The sequence below is a fragment of the Phyllobates terribilis genome, unplaced genomic scaffold (assembly GCF_046119375.1).
Source record: "Phyllobates terribilis strain yellow unplaced genomic scaffold, ASM4611937v1 Scaffold_4__5_contigs__length_816908805, whole genome shotgun sequence".
In the NCBI taxonomy this organism is placed as follows: domain Eukaryota; kingdom Metazoa; phylum Chordata; class Amphibia; order Anura; family Dendrobatidae; genus Phyllobates; species Phyllobates terribilis.
The window spans coordinates 814,961,850-814,974,263 of NW_027362764.1; the positions used below are offsets into that span (position 1 = coordinate 814,961,850).

At 36.1% G+C, this 12,414-nt stretch overlaps 1 protein-coding gene across 1 annotated transcript in view; it reads right to left on the reverse strand.

The window, feature by feature from the left end:
• The window catches only part of LOC141264746 (alanine aminotransferase 2-like), a 137,953-nt gene that overhangs the window by 66,230 nt on the left and 59,309 nt on the right, over positions 1 to 12,414 (reverse strand). The window contains exon 3 of the mRNA XM_073677008.1: positions 5,843 to 5,932. Within this exon, the coding sequence (XP_073533109.1) occupies positions 5,843 to 5,932 (90 nt within the window). The remainder of the gene's footprint in view (positions 1 to 5,842; positions 5,933 to 12,414) is intronic.

Here is a 12,414-nt window from a genome sequence, read left to right on the forward strand (position 1 = left end):
ACTCACTTATTATGTATAGCATACTTCCTTAGTATATAGTGTACTCACTTATTATGTATAGCACAGTCCCTTAGTATATAGTGTACTCACTTATTATGTATAGCACAGTCCCTTAGTATATAGTGTACTCCTTTATTATGTATAGCACAGCCCCTTAGTATATAGTGTACTCACTTATTATGTATAGCATACTTCCTTAGTATATAGTGTACTCACTTATTATGTATAGCACAGTCCCTTAGTACATAGTGTACTCACTTATTATGTATAGCACAGTCCCTTAGTACATAGTGTACTCACTTATTATGTATAGCACAGTCCCTTAGTATATAGTGTACTCATTTATTATGTATAGCACAGCCCCTTAGTATATAGTGTACTCACTTATTATGTATAGCACAGTCCCTTAGTACATAGTGTACTCACTTATTATGTATAGCATACTTCCTTAGTATATAGTGTACTCACTTATTATGTATAGCACAGTCCCTTACTACATAGTGTACTCACTTATTATGTATAGCACAGCCCCTTAGTACATAGTGTACTCATTTATTATGTATAGCACAGCCCCTTAGTATATAGTGTACTCACTTATTATGTATGGCACAGTCCCTTAGTACATAGTGTACTCACTTATTATGTATAGCATACTTCCTTAGTATATAGTGTACTCACTTATTATGTATAGCACAGCCCCTTAGTATATAGTGTACTCACTTATTATGTATAGCACAGTCCCTTAGTATATAGTGTACTCACTTATTATGTATGGCACAGTCCCTTAGTACATAGTGTACTCACTTATTATGTATAGCGCCATCCTTAGTTATATAGTTTCATCTTTTATTATGTATAACACCCTCCCTTATTACCTACCATTCTCTCTAGCTTTAGGGCTCACAATTGGGGGATCATACTGTGTTGGGGTCAGCATACTTTACCCTGGGAGTTGAGGTGAGGTACAGCAGGGTCATTATACTGCGCATGTGGAGGAATTCACCATGGGGGTATCATACTGTCTTTGGGGGACACTTTTGTTGGTATCATACTTTATGGGACAATGAAAGAGAGATCTAGGACGTCAGCAGGAGGAAAATTACTATGTAAAGGCTGGAAGGTTGTGAGATCTGCTCTTCTGTGACCCTGATTATTTATTTACTTTTTTTTTTTTGGGGGGGGGGGGGCAATTTGAACTTCTGCTATGGGGCCCCATGAATCCTATGTACGCCCCTGTCAGTGAATAAGGATTTTTCTCCCAGAGGCTGTAACCCAACCCTGGCAAATTACTTTCTACACATCTTTTGGTCTTCTTACAATAGACCCAATTTAGGGCTGTAGGATCCGTCATCAGCACCATTGGGAGTGCAGTGGGGAAAATAAGTATTTGATACACTGCTGATTTTGCAGTTTTCTCACCTACACAGAATGGAGAGATCTGTAATTTTTATCATAGGTCACTTCACCTGTGAGAGACAGAATCTAAATAAAATCCAGAAAATCACATTGTAGGATTTTTACATAACTAATTTGCATTTTATTACATGAAATAAGTATTTGATCATCTTCCAACTAGCAAGAATTCTGTCTCTCACAGACCTGTTAGTTTTTCTTTAAGAAGCTATCCTACTCTGCACTCATTACCTGTATTAATAGCACCTGTTTGAATTCGTTACCTGTATAAAAGACACCTGTACAGACACTTAATCACACTCCAACCTCTCCACCATGGCCAAAACCAAAGAGCTGTTTAAGGACACCAGGGACAAAATTGTAGACCTGCACAAGGCTGGGATGGGCTACAGGACAATAGGCAAGCAACAATCCAGTTGAATACGTCTGGTTAACAGGATCAAGCTTACGCTGTCATATATCTTCCTGAGTGTCAGGGATTATTCACAATATCACAGGCCGGGAAGGTCACGCATAACCACCCGCTGTGATCTGTGGAACGAACAGCTCTCTGTTGCTCCTGTCGTCCGAACAATTACACGATTGACCGACGATCAACGGAGGAGGCCGCAGGCTGTTCGCACTAACAGGCCGGTTATAGGAAAACTATCAGTGAGCATATGGTATATACACCTCCAGATTACAACCCATGTAATACGTGTATATACCCCGGTACGATCACCGCTAACTCCACGATAACCCCAGACTACTCGCCGCCATCACCAGTCCTTTTTACAGGCTGTCTGGAGGCATAGTTCTGGTAGCGTATGGCTTCAAGGCGCGATTACAGAACAAAAGGAACAGAACTGTCAGGAAAATATTAATGTCAGTAAAAAGTTCTTCCATATTTGCCTGACATAGATGTTCACCCCCCTCCCTTACTCCCCTCACCACTTGTCAGCACCGAGCTGTCCCATTTTCCTCAGCACAAAAGCCCCAATTCACACATGCCTGAGAAATGGCTTATGCAAACAATGCCAGCCAAGGAGTGTTATAACTTCATTCAGAAGCAAGCATCTTGTCTCTGAAAGACGCAGGAGGTAATTAAAACGCAGGCTTGCACTAATTTGTGAGTAACCATGAGGCTGTTTCCCGAGCCTCAAAGGGAAATTTGCAGACACGCTGACTCCGAAACAAAAAATGAAATATTGTAAGGTCCATGCGTCTGACAATAACAGGAACTATATCTTTAGAGATAGAATCAATTAGGAAATGATAAAGATATTTTTCTGGCACTGAAAAACGCCAACTAGAGCTGTAGCGCAAAAACACCAGAATAGCAGACTGCAGCTATGCGATGTGTGGTCTCTAAATAAAGATAAAATCATAAGGGAAAAAATGGCGTCGTTTGCAAGCGATCAACGATCAGTGAATTATCGCGGTGAGTTATAGCGGAAGTTAGCATTTTTAATAAAAATGTACAGGCTGGAGACCGGCCCACATGATGTCCCCACCAGGGGCGTGTGGGCAGATCTCCCCTTAGGTATAACAGAACTCATGGACAGTACAGACTCACTCATTGCCAGGGGAGTATAAGGATTATAATCAACGGTTCCTGTTCAATAACAGCATAATCCAACTGGGGAGCCCCTCCTTCACCTATATTGAATCATCTCCGCAATCATATAGTGTAAGTTATCTTCTTTTATCCTGTTTATTTTATGTAACTGCCTATGTATTTTAATGTCTCCTTTATACCATCCTTGTATATATTTTTCCTAAACACTGCCTCCCTTTTGGATTAAATATAAAATTTAATAGTCCTGTTTCTTTTGCTCTGTAATCGTTCCCTTCCCCGAAGCCATATACGCTACCAAAACGCAGGCGTCCAGCCAGGCCTGTAGTATATTTCAAACTCGGCCAGTGGTGGCAGAGAATAATAATAATTTGGCTATTGTGAAGCTGACAGTGACCGTACGGAGGGCGTTAAGCATGGATTCCAGGCTTTGGAACCCAGGGTGTTACGCCATATGCTCACTGGTCGCTTGCCGATATCCACGTAGCAAGTAGTCTGGATCGTGTGCTCGTGACTCCGGACGAAATATGAACAGCGTGACGGCACGGTGAGATATTGCGTGGTCTCCCCGGTGTCTTCTCGCCTGTGTGTTGGAATTCATGACAAATTGGTGGCAGCGGTGGGATATTGAGTGATCTCCCCTGTGTCGTCCCTCCCTGTGTGTTGGAATCCCTGACAAGAACTATTACATTTTATATTTAATCCAAAAAGAGGCAATGTTTATAAAAAAAAAATCTACAAAAGATTTTACAAAAGGGCAAAACAATGAAGCATCTACAGTTACATAAAAGGGATAAAACAAAAGAAACTTACTACACCGATCACAGATATGATTCGACCTAGCGAATGAGAGCGCTTTTTTTGAAGAACGGGAATCATACATACACCAAAATGTATCTCCAGGAACACACCATAATTCGGCTTGATCTTTTATCAGCCCCTGAGTTCCACCCACACACCCTCCCTTTGAGGACCTCACATTGGCAGGGTTGTGGTCTTTCCTCAATTTTATGAAATCCCAACTTATGCAATAACTCCTCACCGGATAATCACAAAAGTTCGAGATTGACGCCATATTTTCCATCGGGATTTTATCTTTACTCTTTACTAAGAGACCAAACATAACATGGCTGTTGTTTGTTACCTGTCTACTATTGATTTGTGGCTTATAGGCAAGTGTCACAGATATGAAAAAATATGAATATTTTTCCCCTCTTTGCTGCAGCTCTGAAAATGTATATCCCATCCCTATCGTGTTTATACAAACTGCAATATTCATACTTTTCTATCAGTGCCTCAGTGTCTACCAAATATGTTTGGATGAATGGAAAGTGCACCTGTGAAGGACAATCGCTATCTCTAATGGCTTGTGAGGTATCTGCTTTAACTCTGTCCCAAACTTAAAAGCCTTTCCCTGCCTTAACTATTTGTCCAACCTGTAACTCTTTGTCCATACAAAATGGACATCCTTGTTAGTATGCCAGAGTCTATTGTCGCAAAAGGAGCTTCTGCATGCATTTTAATTAGGATTGTCACCTCTTTGTCTCCAATCTATACATTGCGTAATCCTACATCTAAGAGACTAGACTGTCAACTCTTGCATGTTAATTAAGCTGGTTCAATATTGTCTAAGTCTAGGGAAATGCTTACTGGAAATTGGTGTGAGAGAAAAAAGAGGGAGAGGAAAAGGGGGTGAGTGACTTCAGAGATTTTTAATATTTTTTTATGACACTCAGCATTAAACACAGATCATAGTTTCCCTTGATCTTTTATCAGCCCCTGAGTTCCACCCACACCCCCCTCCATGATGGCCTCAGGTGGGCTGGGTTGTGGGATGTTTTCAGCCCTTCAGGATTTTATGAAATCCCCAACTTATACAATAACAATCGCAGAAGTTCGAGACTGCCGCCATATTTTTTATCTGGATTTTAACGTTACCTAGAGACCAAACATAATATGGGTGCTGTCAGTTATCTGGCTGCTATGGATATGTGACTTATAGGCAGGGGTTATAGTTATGAGAAAATATGCATCTTGTTCCCTGTTTTTCCCTGGCTGTGGAAATGTATTTCCTATCACTAACGGATTTATATAAACTTGGACATTCCATATTTTCTTTCAGAGACATTAAATCTGGGCTTATTGTAACATTTTCCCTGCAGGAAACCACAGTGTTTCTTGAATCCAACATGCATGTCCTGTAGACAAAAGGGTTTCCCCTGCTACGTTTATGTGTAAACACATGTCCCTTTTGTTTCCCAACTCTCTGAAAATACTTCTCCTGCCTCAATTATCTGTCTATACCCCCTGTATCTCTCTTTGTCTATGCACAATAAACATCATCGCTAGTATTGGGAGGGTCTATTGTCACAAAAGGAGCTCTTGCATGTTAACTAAGCTGGTTCACATCTCTGTCTCCAAGCTATACATCACTGTCTTGCTCATTTCCCATATGTTAAACTGTGTAACTCACATCTAAGAGACTTAAGACTGTCAGCTCTTGTCTCATACTGCAACTCTGTGTGGGAGGAAAAAGGAGGGAGGGGGGAGAATGTCCCTCTCTAGTGTGGCTGCAGAGATGTTAATATTTTCTATGATAAATATATTTTATGACATATCAAATACTTATTTTCCCCACTGTTTGTTTATAACCAGGTATAGCACTAGACCCAAAATCAGAGATATCAGAGCTAACATGACCATGGACATCGCATGACTGACAGCTCCGCCATAATCAGAGCTAGCTCCACTGATGATAAGCAGCGATCGGGCGAACCTGGCGCTACTCATCCTCAGTTTATAAACCTTTTGCCAATAACATACTGATGTTTGTGGCTTCAGAGATGTAACTGTCTCTGCTGGACACATACTGACCTGCCTGAAGAAAGTGCACGGCTTATGCCCCATCATCTGCATGTCCCCGAAGAAGCAGGTGGTGACCTTGGAGAAGGGTTTGTGGATCCCCTGCAGCAGAGAATGATGGGAGTTATACAAAACAATATGAAGAAACAAAACGGAGAACAAGATTAACAATTTTATCAACTGTCTTACTTGAGGGGCGATTTATAAAGCAATGTGTATTGTGGAATGGAAGATGTCGGAAAGACCAAGCACGAATTTAGACTGAGAGTGGGTGACCACATTGGGGAGAATGGACATAAGCGAGACCCCCTCTGGCCAGACATGGTAATAGCATACATAGTGGGAAAGTTACATCTCTGAAGCTTATGGACACTGATAGTGTGACCAAATCATCCGAGTAAGCAATAGGGATCAAACGATCCTACAATGGGAAGCAAAGTGGATTTTTTACCTTAAAGGGGTTGTCCGGGCCTTTAACATTGATGGCATGTCCTTAGAATAGGTCACCAATGTCTAAATGGCGGGGTGCGACACCCAGTGCCCCTGCCGATCAGCTGCTTCCGGTGTCAGCAGCGGGGTGATAAATAGATGATATCGGCAAACCACATGTAACTCAAAAAACCAACGCATTTCGGCAATAAGCCTTATTCATGGTATCATCGCCAATAAACGTGAAGTTTTATCTACTTTTTCATGGCTAGAGGAATTCTCTTTTGGTATATTTTTTTGAAGCCCTGACCTGGGCGTCTCCATGCTGTGATTCCTTATTGCCACTCCAAGTCCTGCCAGGCCTGGAGAGCTGACCCTCCCTTCACATTCTCCCCCTTTCTATATTATGTTATATTGTGGTGGAGATCCAGTATCTTTTATTACATAGTTACATGGCCTGAAAAGTGACACAGGTCCATCGAGTTCTTACTTTCTCCACCAGTTCCACATTCTCTATGGAAACCAACAAGAAAAAAGCAGAGAACAGGTAAAAAAAATGCTCAAATAATTAAAAGAATACCTTTATTGGTAAAAATGGGCATGTGGTGGCACAGAAGGCGCTCACACAGTAAAGCCAATATAGATAGATAACCACAATGAAAAAAATAATTGAAAACAAAGCAGTATATAATGAGATGGAAACTGTAGCAAAAGGATCAATAAAGTGTACAAGTACCGATATCAATTAAGATATAAATATCAAGTGCACAATTGTTGGTACAATTCATTGAAGAATAAATATCATGATATCAAAAAAGGGATGGTACTGAAAATGTAAAACAAGTTCGACCATAAGGTACAGGCAAACAGTAGTCATCAGTATTTCATATATATGTATTGACAATGCAAAGTATATAAAGTAAATGGCATACAGTTGTACCTACCAAATGGGAGACAATGCTGCTCCAACCTGTGTGGCGCCCAAAAGGTGAGAAGAGATCCAGTCTCTTATATATTGTATGGGATGATCCAGTAGTTTATGTTGCAGGAGGAGATTCAGTACCTTATTTTGTATTCATCAGATCTAGTATCTTACATTGTATAATGAGATCCAGTATCTTATATTGTATAATGAGATCCAGTATCTTACATTGTATAATGAGATCCAGTATCTTACATTGTATAATGAGATCCAGTATCTTACATTGTATAATGAGATCCAATATCTTACATTGTATAATGAGATCCAGTATCTTACATCGTATAATGAGATCCAGTATCTTACATCGTATAATGAGATCCAGTATCTTACATTGTATAATGAGATCCAGTATCTTACATTGTATAATGAGATCCAGTATCTTACATTGTATAATGAGATCCAGTATCTTACATCGTATAATGAGATCCAGTATCTTACATTGTATAATGAGATCCAGTATCTTACATTGTATAATGAGATCCAGTATCTTACATTGTATAATGAGATCCAGTATCTTACATCGTATAATGAGATCCAGTATCTTACATCGTATAATGAGATCCAGTATCTTATATTGTATAATGAGATCCAGTATCTTACATTGTATAATGAGATCCAGTATCTTACATTGTATAATGAGATCCAGTATCTTATATTGTATAATGAGATCCAGTATCTTACATCGTATAATGAGATCCAGTATCTTATATTGTATAATGAGATCCAGTATCTTACATTGTATAATGAGATCCAGTATCTTACATCGTATAATGAGATCCAGTATCTTACATTGTATAATGAGATCCAGTATCTTACATTGTATAATGAGATCTAGTATCTTACATTGTGTAATGAGATCCAGTATCTTATATTGTGCAATGAGATCCAGTATCTTACATTGTATAATGAGATCCAGTATCTTACATCGTATAATGAGATCCAGTATCTTACATTGTATAATGAGATCTAGTATCTTACATTGTATAATGAGATCCAGTATCTTATATTGTGTAATGAGATCCAGTATCTTACATTGTATTATGAGATCCAGTATCTTACATTGTATAATGAGATCCAGTATCTTATATTGTATAATGAGATCCAGTATCTTACATTGTATAATGAGATCCAGTATCTTACATCGTATAATGAGATCCAGTATCTTACATTGTATAATGAGATCTAGTATCTTACATTGTATAATGAGATCCAGTATCTTATATTGTATAATGAGATCCAGTATCTTACATTGTATAATGAGATCCAGTATCTTATATTGTATAATGAGATCCAGTATCTTATATTGTATAATGAGATCCAGTATCTTACATTGTATAATGAGATCCAGTATCTTATATTGTGTAATGAGATCCAGTATCTTATATTGTGTAATGAGATCCAGTATCTTACATTGTATAATGAGATCCAGTATCTTACATCGTATAATGAGATCCAGTATCTTACATTGTATAATGAGATCCAGTATCTTACATTGTATAATGAGATCCAGTATCTTACATTGTATAATGAGATCCAGTATCTTACATTGTATAATGAGATCCAGTATCTTACATTGTATAATGAGATCCAGTATCTTCCATCGTATAATGAGATCTAGTATCTTACATTGTGTAATGAGATCCAGTATCTTATATTGTGTAATGAGATCCAGTATCTTACATTGTATAATGAGATCCAGTATCTTACATTGTATAATGAGATCCAGTATCTTACATTGTATAATGAGATCTAGTATCTTACATTGTGTAATGAGATCCAGTATCTTATATTGTGTAATGAGATCCAGTATCTTACATTGTATAATGAGATCCAGTATCTTACATCGTATAATGAGATCCAGTATCTTACATCGTATAATGAGATCCAGTATCTTATATTGTATAATGAGATCCAGTATCTTACATTGTATAATGAGATCCAGTATCTTATATTGTATAATGAGATCCAGTATCTTATATTGTATAATGAGATCCAGTATCTTATATTGTATAATGAGATCCAGTATCTTACATTGTATAATGAGATCCAGTATCTTACATCGTATAATGAGATCCAGTATCTTATATTGTATAATGAGATCCAGTATCTTATATTGTATAATGAGATCCAGTATCTTATATTGTATAATGAGATCCAGTATCTTATATTGCATAATGAGATCCAGTATCTTACATTGTATAATGAGATCCAGTATCTTATATTGTATAATGAGATCCAGTATCTTACATTGTATAATGAGATCCAGTATCTTACATTGTATAATGAGATCCAGTATCTTATATTGTATAATGAGATCCAGTATCTTACATTGTATAATGAGATCCAGTATCTTATATTGTATAATGAGATCCAGTATCTTACATCGTATAATGAGATCCAGTATCTTTTATTGTATAATGAGATCCAGTATCTTACATTGTATAATGAGATCCAGTATCTTATATTGTATAATGAGATCCAGTATCTTATATTGTATAATGAGATCCAGTATCTTACATCGTATAATGAGATCCAGTATCTTACATCGTATAATGAGATCCAGTATCTTACGTTGTATAATGAGATCCAGTATCTTATATTGTATAATGAGATCCAGTATCTTACATTGTATAATGAGATCCAGTATCTTATATTGTATAATGAGATCCAGTATCTTACATTGTATAATGAGATCCAGTATCTTACATTGTATAATGAGATCCAGTATCTTACATTGTATAATGAGATCTAGTATCTTACATTGTATAATGAGATCCAGTATCTTACATCGTATAATGAGATCCAGTATCTTACATCGTATAATGAGATCCAGTATCTTACATTGTATAATGAGATCCAGTATCTTACATTGTATAATGAGATCCAGTATCTTATATTGTATAATGAGATCCAGTATCTTATATTGTATAATGAGATCCAGTATCTTACATTGTATAATGAGATCCAGTATCTTACATTGTATAATGAGATCCATTATCTTACATTGTATAATGAGATCCAGTATCTTACGTTGTATAATGAGATCCAGTATCTTATATTGTATAATGAGATCCAGTATCTTACATTGTATAATGAGATCCAGTATCTTATATTGTATAATGAGATCCAGTATCTTACATTGTATAATGAGATCCAGTATCTTATATTGTATAATGAGATCCAGTATCTTACATTGTATAATGAGATCCAGTATCTTACATTGTATAATGAGATCCAGTATCTTACATTGTATAATGAGATCCAGTACCTTACATTGTATAATGAGATCTAGTATCTTACATTGTATAATGAGATCCAGTATCTTACATCGTATAATGAGATCCAGTATCTTACATCGTATAATGAGATCCAGTATCTTACATTGTATAATGAGATCCAGTATCTTACATTGTATAATGAGATCCAGTATCTTATATTGTATAATGAGATCCAGTATCTTATATTGTATAATGAGATCCAGTATCTTACATTGTATAATGAGATCCAGTATCTTACATTGTATAATGAGATCCAGTATCTTACATTGTATAATGAGATCCAGTATCTTACATCGTATAATGAGATCCAGTATCTTATATTGTATAATGAGATCCAGTATCTTACATTGTATAATGAGATCCAGTATCTTACATTGTATAATGAGATCCAGTATCTTACATCGTATAATGAGATCCAGTATCTTACATTGTATAATGAGATCTAGTATCTTACATTGTATAATGAGATCCAGTATCTTATATTGTGTAATGAGATCCAGTATCTTACATTGTATTATGAGATCCAGTATCTTACATTGTATAATGAGATCCAGTATCTTATATTGTATAATGAGATCCAGTATCTTACATTGTATAATGAGATCCAGTATCTTACATCGTATAATGAGATCCAGTATCTTACATTGTATAATGAGATCTAGTATCTTACATTGTATAATGAGATCCAGTATCTTACATCGTATAATAAGATCCAGTATCTTACATTGTATAATGAGATCTAGTATCTTACATCGTATAATGAGATCCAGTATCTTACATTGTATAATGAGATCCAGTATCTTACATTGTATAATGAGATCCAGTATCTTATATTGTATTATGAGATCCAGTATCTTACATTGTATAATGAGATCCAGTATCTTACATCGTATAATGAGATCCAGTATCTTACATTGTATAATGAGATCTAGTATCTTACATTGTATAATGAGATCTAGTATCTTACATTGTATAATGAGATCCAGTATCTTACATTGTATAATGAGATCCAGTATCTTACATCGTATAATGAGATCCAGTATCTTACATTGTATAATGAGATCTAGTATCTTACATTGTATAATGAGATCCAGTATCTTACATTGTATAATGAGATCTAGTATCTTACATTGTATAATGAGATCCAGTATCTTACATTGTATAATGAGATCTAGTATCTTACATTGTATAATGAGATCCAGTATCTTACATCGTATAATGAGATCCAGTATCTTACATCGTATAATGAGATCCAGTATCTTACGTTGTATAATGAGATCCAGTATCTTATATTGTATAATGAGATCCAGTATCTTACATTGTATAATGAGATCCAGTATCTTATATTGTATAATGAGATCCAGTATCTTACATTGTATAATGAGATCCAGTATCTTACATTGTATAATGAGATCTAGTATCTTACATTGTATAATGAGATCCAGTATCTTACATCGTATAATGAGATCCAGTATCTTACATCGTATAATGAGATCCAGTATCTTACATCGTATAATGAGATCCAGTATCTTACATCATATAATGAGATCCAGTATCTTACATCGTATAATGAGATCCAGTATCTTACATTGTATAATGAGATCCAGTATCTTACATTGTATAATGAGATCCAGTATCTTATATTGTATAATGAGATCCAGTATCTTATATTGTATAATGAGATCCAGTATCTTACATTGTATAATGAGATCCAGTATCTTACATTGTATAATGAGATCCATTATCTTACATTGTATAATGAGATCCAGTATCTTACGTTGTATAATGAGATCCAGTATCTTATATTGTATAATGAGATCCAGTATCTTACATTGTATAATGAGATCCAGTATCTTATATTGTATAATGAGATCCAGTATCTTACATTGTATAAT